General features: G+C 35.4%; 2 protein-coding genes across 2 annotated transcripts; both read right to left on the bottom strand.

The window, feature by feature from the left end:
* Positions 1-876: 876 nt before the first annotated feature.
* Positions 877-3,406, bottom strand: LOC116116715 (wall-associated receptor kinase-like 1). Its single transcript, XM_031402775.1, has 2 exons — positions 2,536-3,406; positions 877-2,051 (listed from the first exon to the last, which is right to left on the bottom strand). The coding sequence occupies exons 1-2, from the start codon at positions 3,368-3,370 to the stop codon at positions 889-891; spliced, it is 1,998 nt and encodes a 665-aa protein (XP_031258635.1). The 5' UTR covers positions 3,371-3,406; the 3' UTR covers positions 877-888.
* Positions 3,407-15,893: 12,487 nt separating this feature from the next.
* Positions 15,894-16,505, bottom strand: LOC116116641 (probable disease resistance RPP8-like protein 4). The gene has a single exon (XM_031402697.1). The coding sequence runs from the start codon at positions 16,503-16,505 to the stop codon at positions 15,894-15,896; it is 612 nt and encodes a 203-aa protein (XP_031258557.1).
* Between the last annotated feature and the right edge of the window lie 4,914 nt (positions 16,506-21,419).

Genomic DNA, 21,419 nt, shown 5'->3' with positions numbered 1-21,419 from the left:
GATTAGTTAAAGTGTGCGTAAGCTGGTCTGCGCCTCTAGTCATCCAAGAAAAAAAAACATCAATTCTATAGCTTCGTTGGTTCACAATTGGGTGTTTTTGAGAAAAGTTAAAAAAAAGTTGAATTGGGTGGGTATTACGATGTAGGATTAACAAATTAATAAAATATCCCCTATGTTTGTTTATTTACAAAACACCCCCTATAATAAAACATTAAAAGTTAACAAAAAAACCCCCAACCCACCCTCAAATACGGACAGCCAGCCACCATGACCGGAGGATGGCCGGATTCGCCGTATCGGTGCATGACCGACTGGATTTTGCCGGTTGTGTGTCGATATGACCTTTTCCGGCCAGATCCACTGGCAAAGGCCAAATCTGGCCGTATTTGCTCGTCAACGACGGCCAACAAACGGTTGTCATTGATGGTCAACGACGACCGTTTGTTGGCCGTCGTTATTGACTGTTACGGCCAAAGATCTGGCGGTTAACGCTGGCCGGAAAAGGCTAGATCGGCGCACTACCAACCAGATTCAGCCGGTAGTGCGCCATCCTAACAGATTCCTTCAGTGGTGGCCGAAATCTGGTAAATGTGGATTGTTGAGATGTTTTTGTAATTTTAAAAAAAATATTTAGGGGTATTAAATTAAATTATCAAATTTAAGGGGTTTAAAAAAAATTGAATAATATTGAGAGTAGTATTCCCAAAAACCAGAGTTTTTGGGTATTTTACTGTTTAACTTTTTTGGGAATACTAAAAGTAGTATTCCCAATATGCAACCAAACGAAGCCTATCTTTCTAAGATTCCCCGAAGTAAGAATTTAAAAAAAAAAAAAAAAAAAAAACTAGGAAATTTTTTTAGTTTTTTTTTTTTAAATCCAGGTAATGTCTACAATGATGGAGACTCCATTTTTAGAGGAAATACTAAGCTATTTGTGATAGATTCTTCTCCATTCATGGATATTTCATCGTTCAAAACTTGAAGTTCTTGCTTGATTTCTACGCATCTTTGAGATCTTCTTAACCCTTCAAGCTCCAATGCCACATGCTTCATTGTAGGCCTCTTTTTCCCATTCAATCTCAAGCAACTCAATGCAAGCACTACAATAGTTTGGATATCTTCTTCACTTGCTTCTTTAGCTACTCTAGCATCTAAAATCTCCATCACTTTGTTCTCTTTTGCTAATGAAATGAAGTGTGAAACCACGTTTCTCTCTTCTTCATCTAAAGAGATCGGTTTTTTACCGGTTAACAGTTCTACAAGCACTACCCCGAAGCTGTACACATCACTTTTCTCTGTAAATTGACTTGATTGGAAGTACTCAGGATCCAAATACCCAAAAGTTCCTTGAACTGCTGTGGTTATATGAGTTTTGTCATTTGGATTAGACTTTGAAGTCCCAAAATCTGAAACTTTTGCGCTATACTTTTCATCCAGAAGTATGTTTGAAGATTTAATGTCTCGGTGAAAAATGGGGATTGAGGCTGTAGAATGCATATAAGCTAATGCACCTGCAACTTCGCACGCGATTTGAACTCGATGCTCCCATGAGAGTGAAGCTTCTTGTGCCTGTTGATGATTATGAATATGATGGGAAAGCGTTCCATTAGGGATGAACTCGTAGACGAGGACTGGTACCTCAGTCTCCAAGCAACAACCTAGAAGCTTCACGATGTTTCGATGATTGATTTGAGATAAAATGACAACTTCATTAATGAAATGCTGAATCTGGCTTTTATCAATTGCCTTTGCTCTTTTAACAGCAACTATGGTTCCATCAAGTAACATTCCTTTGTATACAGTGCCAAATCCTCCTTGACCGAGAAACCGACTCCGGTTGTAATTGTCTGTAGCAATTTGAAGCTCCTCTGCTGTAAATATTTTAGCATTTTCACTACTACCACTGGATGATAATCGTTGCTGCAGCAAGAAGCCACCATTTTGCTTAAACAATTTCTCTCTTTCCAATCTGTTTCTCCTTTTCTTTAGAAATTTGTATAAGTTGTAACCCAAAAGAAACATGCATAACAATCCCAAACCAATGCCAATACCTGAAAAAAATAAAAAGTTAAATTGTTTCGTAGGATGGTATTAAAAATCCCATCGTAAAAAGTCTATTTAACGATATCTTATACAATGGTAGTATTCTCCTAATGTATTAGTCATAAAATCTATTTATCATTTACAATTGATTAGCCCAACCGAATCAAACAAAAACGATGTCGATTCTGCAGGGTGAAAATGTAAGACTTTCAAACTTATTGGAAGTCAAATTTTTTATGGGGCGATCTGCGTAATTTGGAAACAATAAACAGTGAAAATGTTAAGAGGTTCTAATGAAATGCCTGCAATCCTAAGAAAAGTAAAATTATGACAAGCTCTCTCGCTTTCCTAAGAATATATGTTAACATAAGCTCTCTTGTTTGTCACAGAGAGTATTAACAAGATCAATCAATGCAATTTAATTCTTGTATTTTAAAGACTCAACAATGAAACTGATGAGCTTTAAAGGCAAAAAATTAAGAGAGCAATTACCTAACAGAGTAACCAATTTGACTGGAAATTTTTTGCCTTCAGTTTTACAATAACTGATACCGTCTAGACTTCCATCTGCTGGACAATAACAAAAGAATTTCTCTGGATTTTTAGAGCAACTTTCACTTTTCAATGGAATCAAAAGAGGAGTAAAGGGATAAATAAGGCTATCTTGCGACAATTTGTTAGCCTCTAGGATGCTTTTTTCATCAACCCCAAACAGATCTGCCATTGACCCAATAGTGTCACCCCATGTCACCATATAAGCCAGCAACGAGCTAACGCCATTGGCCGTCTGGTTCGCGCTCGGACAGGCGCATCGCAGCGGAACCGTCAGCTGCAAACCAGGCTCAAGACTCAGTTCATCATAATAATTCTGCCCCATGAGAGCCTGGCAAGTAGTGAGGCCTTGGTAAGTGTTATTGGCTATTGACAAATATGTCTCATTGCTTTTTATCGTATAAGGCGTGTTGTGCTGGTAAATGCTACCTGAACTACAGGAACAAGAAACAGGAATAATTACTAATTTCCCAGGCGGGATCGTGTCGTTATTCGACGATATGTTGTTGATCGAAGTGATACCAGAGGCTTCCGAGCCTAGAAGATAGGCAATCCTGATGGGGGAATCATAAGGTGGCTGTGAGCGAAATGTTATGAAGGATTGACATGAAGTTTCAAGACCATTGCAGAGATAGCCTTTTGATATAGAAGGGTTTTTTTGGCAGTCTAATTGTGTGTTGTTCAGGTAAGTTTGCTGGCAGTTTGAAGGATTGAAGAATGGAGATAGCAAGAGGAAGATTGAGATGAGGAAGCTCAAGGATGAATATGGCTCCATGGATTTGAGTCTTCTTGAACAGAGTAATTTGAAAAAAAAAAATAAAAAATCTTCCAAATTGTATCAATAATCAAATTGATGCGTCTCTATATGGTCTAACATAGGAAGGATAAATTCATTTGATAAGTGTTATGATTATATTTAGTTATTCTCTCTCGTGACTATATTCAATTTTAAAATTTTTGATGTAGGAAATTTGTCTAAAATTTTGTTTTTTAATAGATTTCTTATTATAAAAATGCTAGTCCAAAATTTTAAAAGGTATTTAAGATTTCACTCTCGTGTAGAATAATATATATATATATATTTTAAATATAAAACTTGAGATCCTCATAATGTGAAATTTTACTCCAAATAATAATTGAATTTTGTTTGCCTAACAATTGAATTTTGTTTGCCTAACTGTCAAGATTCAATGGACTAACATGTCTTCTTGTACTTATTTCACTATTACAGATCAGACCATCTTAAAAAAATACATAAAACATTAGTTTTTAATTCATATTTTCTCATCTTATTTCAAAAAAAGTCGTATAAAACGGCATGAAATCAAGAAACCCATCTCAGTATGTTTTGACAATGACTTTTTTGAGATTCGGTAATCCCAAATCCAACAATTAAGTAATGCAGTTTGATTTTATTGTATAATCTATGGTTTCTGAAGGTACACGCAATTGATTTCTGAATAGATTATATATGCCAGCCTCCAACCTTGACTAGGCTGAAACCAAGACAGATCATTTCAAAGTTCAAAGGTCAAACCACCTGCATGTGTAGTGACAGACGAAAGATATTGACTGGTTGGAGATAGTCAATCTCCAAGTAGATGAATAAAGGGAGCAGAGAAATTGAAGAAGGAATTTTTTTCTTTATTGGAGGCCTGTAATTACAATTACAATGAATTATATCCCTATCAAAACTAACTTTAATTATCTATAATTGAATACAGGTGATCCATTTGAGCTATGACTAACAAACTCAACTCACTTCTAACATTTTCCTTCTCTTCGAATTACATGAGACTAAACATAGTCTTCCAATGCTTTAGGCTTCTTACTTAGTCTTCTAGGCCGACTTTCCACAAGCCTGTTGACTCTATCATTCTCTTCCCCTTCAAGAACAACCTTGCCCTCATGGTTGAATTGCAGATATAAGCACTTGAACCACTCCAATGACTCCCATGATGTTTCTTCAAGGGGAAATCCTAACCATTGCACTAAAATCTCAACAATTGATTGAGAATTAACCTTTCGTACCAGGGATGCTACTACTGTTGTAGGTTCAATCACATGAAATGATAATGTAGTGACTAGAGGTAGATCAAGTACTTGCCCAATGGTTGGATTAGGACACTTTTTTAAGTTGGAAATATGAAAAACAAGATGCAACTTAGCTGTAGGAGGTAGAGACAACTTATATGCAACCTTACCACCTTTTTAATCACTTCAAATGGCCCTTAATAACGCTTATTGAGCTTAGAATAATGATGCCCTGCAAATGATGTTTGTCTATGAGGATGCAATTTTAGGTACACCCAATCGCCAACATTAAACTCCAAGTCTCTCCTGTGCTTATTGGCCTGCACTCTCATGGCTTCCTAAGCTTTATGCAAATTATCCTTCAGTTTAGACAAAGCCAAGTCCTTAGGTTGCATAAATGACTCGGCCACTTCACTATTTGATGACCCCAGAACATATGTTGGTAGGGTAGGTGGAGTTCTGCCATAAACAACTTTATATGGGGAAATTTTTGTAGAGGAATTGATGGTTGTGTTATAGCAAAGCTCAGCCCATGGTAAAAGAGGATACCATTCAATGGGTTGATGATGAACAAAAGCCCTTAAGTATTGCTCAAGACACCTGTTTAAGACCTCAGTTTGTGGATGATAGGCACTAGACATCAGCAAGGTGGTTCCATATAATGCGAATAACTCCTGCCAAAAAGAATTTGCAAATAATGGATCTCTATTAGAGATGATAATCTTGGAAAACACATGCAGTTTGCAGACTAAGATGGTGAATAGTTCAACAACTTTGGTGGCGGTAAAACCTTCTTGAGAGCTCTAAAGTGCCCATATATACTCAAACGATCCACTACCACCATAATAGCATAATAACCTTGTGAACTAGGCAATCCAGTAATAAAATCCATGCTGAGATCCTCCCAAATAGCAGTTGGGATTGGAAGGGGCTATAATAGACCTGTAGGAGAAACAATAGTATACTTTGTGCTTTGACACACATGACGGTTAGTGACAAATTCTTTAACATCCTTAGCTATACCATTCCAATAGAAATTAACAACAACTCTAGATAAATTCTTCTTCACTCCTAGATTATCAGCTCAGGTTGAAGAATGAAGTTCATTTAAGATGGCTTCTTGAGGGAAGATATTGGATTGAGGAGTAATTTATGTTTAAAGAACAACATGCAATCTTTAAATTCCATATGAGGATGAGAAACCATAGAGGAAGTCAAGTCCAAAATTATGGATTGATAGAATAGATCAATAGCAACTTTAGTTTTAAGATCAGCTAAGAATGAAAATATAGGTATTGAAATGTTCATAAAATGATAATCTTGCAAAGGTTCTAATATGGTAGCACACATGGTGAGTTGACCATTGTCAGAATCAATAATAGCATCTCTTGAAAGGGCATCAACAACTTTATTGTGTTTTCCTGGGTTATATAGAATTTAAAAGTAAAAACTTATTAACTTCTCCATATACCTCTGTTGATCAGGTGTTTGTATGACTTGTTTGAGCAAATCCCTTAGACTTTGGTGGTCAGTATGTACATAAAAATATGTATTAAGTAGTTATCGACACCATTTCAACACCGACTTTGTTATTGCAAAAATTTCTCTGACATATGTTGAGGATTTTTGTAAGATAGGACTCATTCTCTTGCTAAAATATGTAATATGGTGATTTTCTTGTAAAAGGACAGTACCAATTCCCATCCCTGAGGCATTGGTTTGAATGACAAAAGTCTTTTTGAATTTTGATAGAGCTAATACAGGAGCTTGAATTAGTAAAGACTTTAATTTTTCAAAAGCGCATTTAGCCTTATATGTCCATAGGAAGTTATCCTTCTTTAGAAGATTGGTCAAAGGTGTTGCAATTGAAGCATAATTTGGGACAAATTTTCTATAATATCCAGTGAGACCCAAAAATGATTTCAGTTGCTTCAGTCCTTTAGGTAAAAGACAATTGAGTATGGCTTCAATTTTGTGAAAATCAGGTTTTACTCCTAAAGCAGTCACTATATGACCTAGATACTCAATTTGATCATTACCAAAACTACATTTGCTTATCTTAGCAAAGAAAGAATTATTTTTAAGGCAAGTTAAAACCATATGTAAATGCTCTAAATGATCAAATTCATTTTTGCTGTAAACCAAAATATCATCAAAAAGACAATCACAAACTTTCTCAGATATGGTTTAAAAAGCGAATTCATGGTTGATTGAAAAGTTGTTGGTGCATTTGTAAGACTAAATGGCATCACAACAAATTTTTAGTGTCCATCGTGTGTCCTAAAAAATAGTTTTATGGACATCATTGGGGTTCACATGATTTTGGTGATAACCAACCCTTAAATCAAGTTTAGAAACACATTAGCTCTTTGGAGTTCATCTAATAACTCATCAACAGGGAGTATTGGGAATTTATCTTTTACTGTAGCTTGGTTTAAAGCCCTATAATGCGCACAAAAGCGCCAAGTCACATCCTTTTTCTTAACTAGAAGAATTGGAGATGAATATGAACTCTAACTTGGCCTAATTATACCAGTGCTTAACATTTCTGAAACCAGTTTTTCAATCTCAATTAGAATTCAAATCCCTCAACAGCTAGTGTTGCTAGATTGGAAGTTCCAGTTGCGACTTTAAGTCATGATTTTGGAGTTCACAATGAATTTCAATATCAACAGATAACATAGATCGCAAATCAGACTCAACATATAGCAGAATTACAGGAAACTCTTCAGGATGCTGCCAAAAGAATGATGACATTTGAAGTGAGATTTAGACTACAAGAACCGCCCGTTCATCCTCAAGAGCATCAATTTCAGAATTTGATTCATGTACAACAAGAGACCCAACCACAGATGCAATCAATCAGGGTGAAGGTTCCAAGATTCAATAAGGAAAGTGCTTCAGGATGGTTGATGAAAATTTAGAATTTCTTTGACTTTCACCACACTCTACTACATCAAAGATTGTCTATTGCTTCTTTTCATTTAGAAGAAAAGACATTAGAGCATTATTAGTGGTTGCATAAAAATCATCTACTGAGGGATTGGCAAGATTTTATGACATAAATTGAGCACAGATTTGGGGATTCTCAATATGAAGATGCTTTTGGCAAATTGACCAAGCTAACATAGACTGGGACAGTATGGGAATATTGTAGTCAGTTTGAGAAGCTAGCTACAAAAGTGGAAGGTGTATTAGAAAGAGCCTTGATTAGTCGCTAGGTGGTTGGATTGAAAACACACATAAAGACTGAGGTACAGATCCAAGTTCCTTATTCCTTGGTCCAAGTTATGCATTTGCCTAAGATGCAAGAGAAGAAGTTTGAAGAATAGAGAGTCGGCGTACAAATCTTGGAGTGAGAAATCTCAGTTTAAATCAGTAATACTTTTGGGAATAGAATTTTTCCATCAAGGTAACCCCTATTGATGCTTCAAAAACCTCTTATTTTAATATCAAGAGACTAACTCCAAGTGAGATTTTAGTCAAAAGAGAAAAAGGGCTTTGCTATAATTGTGATGAAAAATTTCACAAGGGTCATAGATGCAAGGGTACTTACAATGTTTTTGTTGTTATTAACTGATGAGGAAGATGAAGACTCTGTGCCTATGGAGGAAGAAATCATCACCGAGGTATTAGCCATTACAGAGGAGGTTATTGATATTCCAACCATTAGTCTACACACATTGGCTGGTCAACACTGTCCAAGAACACTAAGAATGATTGGGGTTATACAGGGCATGGATGTACAAGTCTTGATCGATGGTGAAAGTACTCATAACTTCATCCAAGAAAGGGTGGCAAGGTACTTGAATATTCCTATAGTGCTTTCTAAGCACTTCAAGGTACTGAGTGGTAATGGCGTTACATTGGAGTGTGAAGGTTATTGTTCTCAACTGCCATTGAAGTTAAATGATCAACAATTCCTAGTTGACTTCTATGTTCTGAATTTGGGAGGTGCAGATGCTATTTTGGGAGTCCAATGGCTCGAGCTTCTTGGAAGAGTCATCATGGACTACAAGGAACTATACATGGAGTTTCAATGGCATGGAAAGACTGAAGTTACAAGGAGAACCCCTGCTACAATGCTAACCTAGATGTCCTAATTGAGAAAGCTAACCTAGAATGATGGTGTTGCAAGCTATTTTCATCTTGGTGCTTTACCTCATCCAATTTAAGAAACCAATGTAAGTACTCTTAATAATGATCTTTCTTATCTCTTGTATGATTTTGTTGTGGCTTTTTCGGAATCAAAAGAATTACCCCAATTTAGAGAAATTAACCATCACATACACTTAGCACCAGCAACTAAACCTATTAATGTGAAGCCATATCGTTACCATTACTTTTAGAAAACTAAGATTGAAAAGCTGGTTTTAGAAATGTAAGCACAAGTATAATTAGGCCGAGTCAGAGTTCATATTCATCTCCAGTTCTTCTAGTTAAGAAAAAGGATGTGACTTGGTGCTTTTGTGTGGACTATAGGGCTTTTAATCAAGCTACAATAAAAGATAAATTCCCAATACTCACTGTTGATGAGTTATTAGATGAACTCCAAAGAGCTGATGTGTTTTCTAAACTTGATTTAAGGGCTGGTTATCACCAAATTTGTGTGAACCCCAATGATGTCCATAAAATTGCTTTTAGGACACACAATGGACTCTACAAAATTGTTGTGATGCCATGTGGTCTTACAAATGCACTAGCAGCTTTTCAATCAACCATGAATTTGCTTTTTAAACCATATCTAAGAAAGTTTGTGATTGTCTTTTTTGATGACATTTTGGTTTAGAGCAAAAATGAATTTGATCATTTAGAACATTTATAGGTGGTTTTAACTTGTTTTAAAAACAATTCTTTCTTTAGCAAATGCAGGTGGTTTTAACTTGTTTTAAAAACAATTTCCTGTGATTGAACCTACAACAGTAGTAGCATGCCAGGTATGAAAGGTTAATTTTCAATCAATTGTTGAGATTTTAGTGCAATGATTAGGATTGTCACTTGAAGAAACATCATGGGAGTCACTGGAGCAGTTCAAGCGCTTATATCTGCAATTCAACCTTGAGGGTAAGGTTGTGCTTAAAGGAGAAGAGAATGATAGAGTCAAAGAGCTTGTGGAAAGTCGGCCTAGAACCAGAAGACTAAGTAAGAAGCCCATTGGAAGACTATGTGTAGTCTCATGTAATTCGAAGAGAAAGAAAATGTTAGAAGTGAGTTGAGTTTGTTAGCCATAGTTCAAACATATTAGTTGTACCTGTATTCAGTTATAGATAATTGAAGTTAGTTTTTGATAGGGATATAATTCATTGTAACTGTAATTACAAGCATCCAATAAAGAAAAAACTAGTTTCTTCTTCAATTTCTCTTTTATCTCTATTCATCTTCTTAGAGATTGACTATCTCGAACTAAGTCAATATCTTTCGTCTATCAATTTGAATGTTAGGATCCCACATCGAGATCTCACACCCACCAAGTGTGATACTTAAGCCTAGGGGCTTTCCAGCCTATTAGATCGATCTTTTGGGTTAGACTCTCTTCTTTAGGCTTGAGTTCTAACAATAGTGCTTTCGTTCAGAGTTAGGCTACGAAAAAGGCTACCTATTGGCTAGATTATGGTGTAGTGTGCTCTCCTTGGGACTGGGTGTTGCATCGAATGACTGATAGTTGAGTGAAGCCGCCCAAAGGGAAAAAAGACTACTGTCAGGTCAATGTCGATAGAGTGAAAGTCGTTGTGGACATCGACTCTTTAAAGGGGTGCAATTTAGGATCCCACATCGGGATCTCACACCCACCAAATGTGGTACTTAAGTCTAAGGGCTCTTCTACCTATTAGGTCGGTCTTTTGGGTTGGACTCTCTCTTAGGCTTGAGTTCTAACATTAGTGTTTTTCGTTAAAAGTTGAGCTACGGAAAGGGCTACCTATAGGCTATATTAAGGTGTAGTGTGCTCTCTTTGGGAGGAGGCACTGGTAAATAAAGTCACCCAAAGGGAGAAAGAGCTACCGTCATGTTACTGTCGATAGAGTGAAAGTTATCGTGGACGTCGGCTTTTGAAGGGGGTGCAATGTTAGAATCCCATATCGGGATCTCACACCCACCAAGTGTAGTACTTAAGCATAGGGGCTCTCCCAACTATCAGGCTGGTCTTTTGGATTAGGCGCTCTCTTGCGCTTGAGTTCTAACAGGTAGGGCACTTTGTTTCTAGGAAATTTACATTGATGAACATAAGGTTTGCTGAAAGTGACAAGCTAACTTGCACTACTTTACACATTTTCCTTTCAAATAATTGGAGTTATGACATATCTCGATTTGCATAGGGACAATAATAGGCCATAGATCATCGTGACCCACGTTTTAACTTTAAAGGGATAAATTCAAAATAAAATAAGGTAAAATATGAAAAAATAAATAAGTGAAGTCAAATCTAGGAAGTGTTTGTTTGAGCTTATAAGCTTGTCAAACTAGCTTATAAGCTCTAAAATTAAGTTGACCTATTTGTTTATAATTTTTTTGAGCTTATAAACGGGGCTTACAAGCCTTAAAAAAAAAAAAAAAAAGTTTGGGGAAGGTACTTTTTTCTTTTCTTATAAGCACTCTGCTTATAAGTTAGTTTGACTAAGTATATTACCACATTATCCATATTTTATTTTAAAATTTCATAATATACTCTTATTTTTATATTTCAAACTGGTCATGTTACTATGGTACCATTTTTAGTCATTTTAATAATAAAATGTATTTATAAACCACATTTTACCAAACGCGTCAACTACTTATCAATCACATATAAGTATTTTAACTAAACTCATAACTGTTTAAATTTTAAATGCTTATAAGCTCAAATTATAGTATAAGCACTAGCGGCTTATAAGCTAATTTTCGCTCAGACAAACACTCCTTTAAAAACATTAATACAAGTTAAAACAAAAAACCCTAATACTTCTAACCTAATTTTCATAAGCTCAGACAAACAGTCATTTAAAAACATTAATACAAGTTAAAACAAAAAAACCTAGACTACATTAATAATTTTTTTTTTAGGTGGAATTACCAACTCCAATCGTCACTGAAAATGTCAATCCTTAATTGTTCAATCTCTGCTTATTGAAATCAACGATTGGGTTGAGGATTCCTAGATATTGAAGCCAATTTTCGATATGACATTAAACAACTACAAAATGGAGAAGGGGGGAGGATATAGAAACTTAATCGATAAACAACACAAGCAAATTTTGGTTGAGGAACGATGAATTAAAAGGTACCACATGAACCCTTGGATTAATTGCCTTCAAAAGGGTAAAGGAGGGACCTTCTAAAGGTACATACACATATGGAGGGTACAGCACAAGAATTTTGTCCTATGTCTAGGGGTGTGCAAAAGAACTGGCCAGAACAGGAACCGGCCAAAATCGGAACAGGCGGGTACTCGGGGTTTCGATTCCGATCCTTACCCGAAACTAGCCCTCACAAGGTCAATTCCGGTTCTAGAAATCAGGAACCGATCGATTTCTGTTTTGGTTCCTGTTCCTGCAATGCAAGAATCGAGAACTAAGAATGGGAATTGAAATCGGAACCAGAACCAAGGTTTGGGTACTCAGGGTGGGAATCGGTTTGGAACGGAATATAATGAAACAATGAAGGGTCGATTGTAATTTGACTTATCAATAATTCAATATCAAAAAAGGTCTATTAGGTTAGGAATTGGGGAAAAAAGAAGAAGTCAGATTAGAAGAAGGGGAGAACGACTTACACATACCCAAGGTTTATTGAAACGACAAGTTGGTATCCAAAAGGTTTTGAAACGACAAATAGGTACCTTCCGTCATGTTCTGTTAGTGATTTCTGTTTATTAATAGTGAAAAGACTAAAATACCCTTGACAGTTTATTATTTTAGTTTTTTATAAATTTAAAAATTTCCAAAAAACCCCCTAAGTTTGCTAATTTAACCAAACACCCCCATATATAAAAAGTTTGTTAAATGACAAAAACACCCCCACCACCCGCAGTGCCAGATTCCGGCCACCACCGCCGGAATCTGGCCGAAAAATTGCGTTACGACACAGACCCATCGGATCTGTGTCTTAACGTGTCGATCTAGCCTTTTCCGGCTAGATCAGCCACGGATCTGGCCGGAAAAGGCCAGATCGACACATTAAGACACAAATCCAATGGGTCTGTGTCGTAACGCAATTTTCCGGCCAGATTCCGGCGGTGGTGGCCGGAATCTGGCACTGCGGGTGGTGGGGGTGTTTTTGTCATTTAACAAACTTTTTATATATAGGGGTGTTTGGTTAAATTAGCAAACTTAGGGGGTTTTTTAGAAATTTTTAAATTTATAAAAAACTAAAATAAGAAACTGTCAAGGGTATTTTAGTCTTTTCATTATTAATAAACAAAAATCACTAACAGAACATGACGGAAGGTATCTATTTGTCGTTTCAAAACCTTTTGGGTACCAACTTGTCGTTTCGATAAACCTTGGGTATGCGCAAGTCGTTCGGCCTAGAAGAAGTGAAGAACTGCCATCGCCATCGACATCAGATTTGCCCTAACCTAAACGACCCTTCTCATTCTCTCTCAACCTCTATTAGACTGTTACTCTATTTTCTCCCTGAGTTTCTGCGTCTCTCCCTTTCTCGCTGTCTTCATTGCCGTCATCGACTGATAAAGGTATCAATTTCATGCCGTTTTTACATTTCTGTCTTCGCTGTTACAAAGGTTTCGTATTGCCATCATCTAGTTATCTAGCTTCTGGTTTCAAGGTTTCTTATTGGGGAAAATAGGAAGATGGAAGAATAATCTTTCATTTCTTTATTTGGAGAAATGATTGAATAGAAGAAATATTGCTAGAAGATTTATTTTATCATTGTGTTTGGAGGTGGACGAAGTAGGTAAGAAATGGGGATGGGTTTTAGGTCTTGATATTGTTTGTAAAATTGGAAAAGGAGGGTTATTGGTGGTGAGATGTTATGAGGTTTTTGCTAAACCTTGGAATTAGTTCAGTCATGGTCATAGAGATTTATGATGGTTTTTTTACTAGAGAATGAAAAATATAGAAGGCGGAAATTCTTTTTCCTTTACCTTTACTGGGTAAGAATGAAGTCTTGAATGATGTTTGGTGAGGGGTAGATTCTTGTGTACTATATTTTCTTAATTTATCACGTCTTAACTTTTCTGGTTTACCGAATATCTAATTGGTAGTTTATTAAAAATAGTGTTAATAGGATGGTTAAGGCAATACAGTGATAGGGCTGATAATTTTACTGGTGTGAGAATTTGGGTACTGCTATAGATGCTTCCATACCTTAGGTGAATGAATAAATAATTCTCAAGTATTAAATCCATAGCTGAATGAATGAAATAAATTTTTTCAGCAAACAGTTTTGGATGTGGTACCTTTTGATTTTTGATATGGTAAATTGTTATGATTCTTATGTCTTGGAAGTGAAGACATTTGAGTTATAGAATAATACTTGTGCAATAATAATTTAGAGTAAAGCCCATACATTAAAATGTTATAAACATTTATTGGAGATAATTAACGAATCTTTGATATTTGATATTTGAAGAGTAATTGACGTAATAAAAATATATAATTATTAATAATTAATTAAATATGAAAAAATAAAAAATAGAAAAAACTAAACCTAAATATAAAGTTAATCCCACAATCATCGCACTCTCCTTAATCCCAAAACCACCGCTCCTTTCTCCCTCTCTAGCCATTGCAGTGGCTGGCATCAAACCGTACAATTGCCAACCCTCTCTGCCTCCCTAACCCACTGCTACCGCCCCTCTCCCCCTCCCAACTTGACCATCTTGACTTCAAATTTGGCCGCATTTGGTCGTTACTGTTGTGCATTGGGGCTGATAGGTAGCTTATGAAAGGACCAAACTGCTGATAAATTACATTGATTAAATTTTTAGGGGAGTTTTACTTGCTTTGCGGGGGATTATGAATGAGATTGCTTCTGATTTATGTTTTCTTCATTTTTGATTAGTGATGAAAATTTTGTTTGAAGATTAGTAGACGTTGGATTGTGAAGGTGTTGATTAGTAATGGCCAATGATGTGTGGGTACGGTTGTCGAATTGGATTGCGTTAGGAGACTTGTTAGCTGGGCCGCAATGTGTCAACATGGCGGTGATTTGCTTACACTCTGGGAGAAAGCTGACGAAGTCTCTCTACGGGGAAGTTGTTGGCTTTGTTGGAGATTTAGGATGAAGATTGAAGATGAAGAATGAAGAATGAAGAATGAAAAATCAAATTGGGTTTTACAATTTTAGTGACTCGGTTTAGGGCTCGGGTCGGTTGGACTGACGGTTCGCTATTGTATCATCGGTCCAATCGCGGGTTAATTGCAATTATCAGTTTCTAGACTTGACCGGCCCGACTTAGCCCTTGGTTCTCGGTTAACTGGTCAAATCGACCGAGTCGAGGCGGATTTGAAAACATTGCTTAAATAGGGTACATATTGCCTCCTTTCCAATACCCTCGCTATTTCCCACATCAGATAACTTTAGGTGATTCGGCAAAGAAAAGTTTCTTGTTTACATAACATCATTACTTGATTTTTTTTGGACAAACCTCGACGGTACGAGGAAATTTTATTAATAATAAAAAAATTTGACACCTAGTAAGGGGGGACGCAATGAGCCTTACCCTTCAAAGCAAATCTATGTTACATGAATATATATAAAAAAATGATGTATGCATGCATGAAACACATAAAAACAAAAGGCAAAATACAAAACAACATTACTCAAGCTAGAATAACTGTACGTAAACATACATCCAGGTAACTGCCGACTGATATGATCTTGCAATTCCTTGGTGAAAAAAAGATTGAACAGCATCCCACCATTGAAGAATGGAATATAATATTGTGAGTCAACTTTGAAAATAATCATTTCTTGGCAAAATTAAAGAACATGAAGACACCAGAGTTATCTTCCATGATTCAATCCGTTTCCGGCAAAGAAATATTAAAATTAAGCTCAGAAATATTAAAATTAAGCTCATAACAATTCCATAAACTCTGAACATCAGAAAATGAAAGAATATGTGAGTAGTGGTATCATCACCAAGAACAAAAGCAAAAATAAGCCATAAAATACCAAATCTAAACCTGTAAAGTTATATCGTGATATATTGTAAATATGAAACACTGAATTAGAAAATAAAATCAACACGTTATATTCTTACAAATAAAGCAATCTACATTAAAAGGAAAAGGAAAAGAGATTACCTGTGGACTGAATGCAGATCAATGGCTGCCTTTTTCAATATATTTGAGATCAAAAAATTTCGGGCGGCATCCAGATGAATCCATCAGTTTCGTTTGGATACTGTCCTTTATCTTCTCTAGCTCAGGGCATGAGATGATCTTCAACTCCTTCAAAGTTGTAGCCTTATAAATGTAGTCTGGCAGAGTCTTTAACTTGGGGCAGAATGCAATTGTGAGGGACTCAATACGTTCCATGATTTTAACATTTTCTTCTTTTGCAAACACAATCCCGTAGTTCCATTCTTTCCATTCTTTCATATCTTGAAATTCGAGATGTTCTAACTTGGGAAATGCCTCCGCCAAGGATTTGCTATCTGTAATTTCCAATCCCAAAAATTCATTACCCACTCTTTCCACATTCCTTGAACTCCTTATAATAAGTGATTCAAGGGATGATAATTTTCCCAAAGGAGGTAAATTATCCAGCTTCATGCAATGATTTAATGACAAAAACCTCAACTTTTTTAGTAAGGTTACCCATTTGGAAGACATAACCTTGCCACTATATTGAACTATCTTTAATCTCATTAAATTGGGAGGTAATTGCAAGTTTTCAAGAAACTTTTCATCATGATCTTCATTACCTCCCATCCCAGTTTCTTCATCTTTTCTGAAACATAGACACACATCGAGGAGGCTTTCCTTATTCTGGAGGGGTGAAGTTCCTTTCGGTTTGGCGAGGGTTTTTTTTTCTTCATGATTCCCAACTTTTTTATGCTAAGACACCCTCGAAGGTGTTTCAAGTCTTTGAGAGATTGAAGAGTACAGCTTTGCTACCGTGCCACCATTACGACACACACATGAATTCACTTAATGTTCGAAGACGAGTTAATTTCTCGATTCCTTTCGGCAAGTAACTTAGCGAAGTCTCCTCATTTACAATATGCCTTAGGTTGATCAACTTCCATCCTTTGAGGTAAAGTTTTGAGATTCCTACACCGATTGACCTCTAAGGTTTGTAAATTACTCAACTCGCATATTGTCTCAGGCAATTCTCTTATCCCTTTGTTGTTAGAAAAGTTGAGGTACCTCAAATGTACAAAATTTTTATTTCTCCTGGAACTTCTTGATTAATTTGTAAAAAGAATTATCCTGGTTGCTCAAATCTAATGCCCTTAGACAAGTCCATTGATCAAATAGCTTAGACAGTTCTACATTCTCATAAAACCACCTCTAGGCTCAAAAAAAGGCTACGCAACCTTTCTTTATGATCTTTAGCATAAACTTCTGGGAAATGAGCCCAAACTTTTCCAACGTTATCATTAAATGCCGAACGAATATTTAAATGTTGAACATCAGTATTTACGAGGGAAGATTCAATCTCGTTGCCTCCCTATGAAAACATTCATTCTCTGCTAGAAATCGAGCAAATTCACTCACCGAATCATGTAGCTTGCAATTATTATGCTACCATCATCTATATAATTGAAAATCTTGAAAAAAGGATCGCATTGTAAGTGGTCAAAATACTCTTCTCCTATTAACTCCATATCATCCCTTTCCTCTTCTAACTTAGATAACTCTGAGACATCCATAACTTTATCAATCGATCTTTTTTATTATAATTGTTTGGAAAGATAGCACAATATAAGAAACATTTTCTCAATATGAAAGGCAAATCATAATAACTCAATAATAAAAGCGGGAATACAGACCCTCTTTTCATTCTTCAAGTTCCCATATTTACTATCTAAGACACTTTTCCACTCTTCTACACTTGTTTTAAAGCGTAAAAGTCCTAATATCTTTATACCAAGAGGCAAACCATGATATTTTTAATGATCTTTGACCAATTTTTCTAGTATTTTTTCTTTCATCATTAGGCCTTCCAGAAAGTGCAATCTGGTGACACAATGACAACTATCATTATCAGACAGTCTCTCTAATGATATCGATTCGGTGGATTTTAAACCATTATTCTTATCTAATGAGGTCACCAGAATTCTACTTCCTCATAACTACACTTAAGAGCATGGTTAATTGTTCCCAATAGTTACACTGTAGAGTCAAAATGTACATCATCTAGGACAAGAAGAAAATTTTCTTTATTTACATCGACTTATGTGCCATAACACACTATCCCATTCAACAAAATTTGATGATGCATCATCTTACTTAGAGATTCAAGAATTGTTGTGGCAACTCTAATTTATTGAAGGATAAGCGCATACCCATATTTTATTGAAATGATTTTTACTTTCTCATCATTAAAAACTTCACGAGCTAGAGTAGTTTTCCCAATTCTCTCGGCCCAACAACAGAAAGATGGGAGGATTTTAGTATTTCAACCATCCCACATCCCACTAACCAAAGTTTACTATTTCATCCTTGACTTCATCTCTTCCATGAACTTTTGACATATTACCAACAAAAGAGGCAGTCAAATTTGTTTTAGTTCTCTTGTGCCCTTCACCAACTTAAAATTGAACTCATCTTTCTACACTAACATCATGTAGTGTTTTACTAACATATTTAATCTTAAGAGCATTTCTACTGCAAACGAACTCGCTTATTACCCATCAAATAAGGACGGATGGATGAACATACCTTTCTCATAAGAGTGGAATATCTTCGTTCTCCTGTGTCCTCTAATTCTTCAGGTCGTAGTTTTTGGATCGCAGTCGTCCACTCATCGAACCATCCTCGATATCATAGAACTTGTATTTAAGTTTATGTAACCAATATCCACAGCAAGATCGTCAATCTGTTGCTTTCCGCGTCCTCGAGCACCTCACGAAGGCCAACATTTGGTTGAAGAACTTGCGAATTCTCCTCCACGCACACCACTAGTCTTAACCCTTCTTGTTTTTCTGACGAAGCATTGAGTTCAGTTTGTCGAAGGCTTGGAAACAATCACCTGATCAGTCATAGTCAAAGATGGTAATTGCCCTTACCAGATGAGAATTTGAAGTATTTAGTTGTCGTAATTTTGTAAAATGTTACTATTTTCCTTTTGATCTTTATGAATGTTGCATTATGAGAATAGTCAAAGAATATTATGTCTTGCGTGGCTTGAAGCAAAGTTTTGCTTTGACGCTAAGTAACGTATGTATCGTTCTCCAAGTTATTCCAAAATTCTTTTTTTTTCCTTAATGTACATATTACTCATAACTCCAAATTATCCGGGTAGTCATTATAAACTATTGTAAAAATTACCAAATTATTGTTACGAAATGAACTTGTCTAATGTTTGAATACTTTGACGTGACTATTTACCTGATGGACACAAATAGTGTCCAATTTGACATTAACTATGATGCTGAGAGAATGGAGAACAGAGAAAAGAAAATGAAAAAGAAAGCAAAAGAAAAAGAACCATATAGAATAGATAAATTGGAAAGAAAAATGAAAAAGAGAAAGAAAAGAATAGAAGTTGGTGGCAGGTGAATGTTTATTGGTAAGGGAGAGAATAAAGATATTTTTAAGTTATTGTATTTGTAGTGTTTGTTATGTAGAAATACAAGAAGACACAAAAAAAAAAAAAAAAAAAAAAAAAAATCTAGAACTTAAATACCAAAATTATCATCAGAGTAATGGTTGTATTCCTTTAGGATTATCTATCCAAATATAAATCATATTTGGCAAATGGGCGGGCTGGCAAGCATGAGTACGGGTCAAACGGGTAAAAATTTTGGCGGGTAGGAAAATGCATCATCCGTACCGGCTGTGTGGGTACAGGTGACCCGCGGGGCACACGTTCCACATATATTTTCACTTTTTAATCTTTTCCCAAATTTGTTTAAACTTTTTTATTTTTTTGCAGCACCAGCAATACAATTTCATCATCAATCACACAATTTCATCATCAATTTCACCCATCTGATAGACTGATACACTAAAAAAGGAGATAATTTGAATCAAAAGAATCCTTATTGGTTACATTATAACCCAAGTGCTATTTAAAGGGATTGATCTATAGAGTAGAAGTTTTTCAACTTGTAGTTTCTCAGCTGGGTAATTGACATTAAAAACCATATGATACAAGAAAAAAATTATGAAGTTAGAATATTAATATTCAAAGTTTTAGCTTTAAAATATGAAAAAAGTAATCCAATCAGTAATATTAGAAATTTGGTAGTATAATATAACACTTAAATTTAATAATAAGGATTATATTTTAGCATCTAATCACTTATATATAGGTAAGAGCTATTAGCAGACAGCAGAACAATTTAAAAAATCAAAACATTTTGCAATTCTTATTAATTTTAATTTCTTATTTTTCCACTTGATTTTAGGTCTAGATCAACCCAGTTGTCTCATGTGGGTAACACCCATAAATCTTCAATTGAGTTTAAAAATTTTCATTCTCTATTTATCTCAATTCATTGTAATTTTTTTTTTTTTTTTTACTATTTCAATTTTTTTTTTATTTAGTGCAGGCATCCACGGGTATCATCCATTAATTTCATGGGTGGGCCGAATACAAGTAATAACGATATGAGTCCTAAATATATTAATCAATACTTACAAAAATTATTCGGGTACGAGCAAACTTGCGGGTAAATGACCCGTTTTACCAAGTTTAAATATAATTAGTTGACAAAATAATTATATATATATATATATAACTAATTGACTCCTACGATGCCAAGGAGGCTGAAATTATGAATAAACAAACATTGAAACACACAATCCAAAGATAACTCCATCCCTGACCAACAATAATATCATCAATAACTAAAACTAGAGGAAAAAGAAAGTTGTTTTAACTCCTAAAGACATAACCAGGCAACCATCAAAATCCTAAAGACGATGGAAACACAACCCCACAAGAAAAGGGTCAGGTTGCCTTTAACTCTAATACAAGAATCTAAATCATAGCACATAATTCACATCTTAGGAGACTTACAAAGAGGAGTCAAAATAAGACCAAGAAAAATGGTCAAAAGATTTCCATAATTCACATATCTGGGGCCATTCTTATTGAAGTATAACAAATGAAATTTGCAATCACCAAAGGTAGATCTTAATTTATAGTTTTATATAAAATACTTTTATAAATATAAAAAATGTATATCAAACCAACTATTATATTCATTTAAATATATATAATTTTATTCTTCAAAGAAGATATGGATAACCTGTTATTTATTTTCCAAATTTCAAAGAATTGGTCAAATGAATTGAAAAAGCTTTGTATTGGTTGAACTGGATTGGTACTTAGCCCACGCAAATCCAATCATTTGCCAACCTTATGTCAGAGACATAAAGGAAAACTGTAGGAAGCGCTCTAGAATTTGGATCTTTTCTTGATTTGCGTTTTCATGAGCTTTTAAAAATCTCATAATATGTGGGTATTTTCACATATTTATTGTTCAAATTTATTTGTCTATTATACTGAAACAACAAATCACAACCTTTAGCTGGTCGTCAAGTAAAAGATCAAATCATGAGAGAATCTTGGTCCAACAAGTAGCCTGACAATAAGTAGTGTTAAAATTTTTTTCAGAGTAAAACATGTTCCCACCCGAGGTTTAGCGAAATGACAAAGTAATACCCCTG

This window comes from Pistacia vera, unplaced genomic scaffold (assembly GCF_008641045.1).
Source record: "Pistacia vera cultivar Batoury unplaced genomic scaffold, PisVer_v2 Contig78, whole genome shotgun sequence".
Classification (NCBI taxonomy): Eukaryota; Viridiplantae; Streptophyta; class Magnoliopsida; order Sapindales; family Anacardiaceae; genus Pistacia; species Pistacia vera.
This window is presented reverse-complemented; position numbering and strand designations above follow the sequence as displayed.

Coding starts and splice junctions, on each gene's coding strand:
- LOC116116715 (XM_031402775.1), bottom strand. CDS start 3,370: ATGGAGCCATATTCATCCTTGAGCTTCCTCATCTCAATCTTCCTCTTG. Junction 2,052..2,535: donor CAAATTGGTTACTCTGTTAG/GTAATTGCTCTC, acceptor TATTTTTTTCAG/GTATTGGCATTGGTTTGGGA.
- LOC116116641 (XM_031402697.1), bottom strand. CDS start 16,505: ATGGGAGGTAATGAAGATCATGATGAAAAGTTTCTTGAAAACTTGCAA.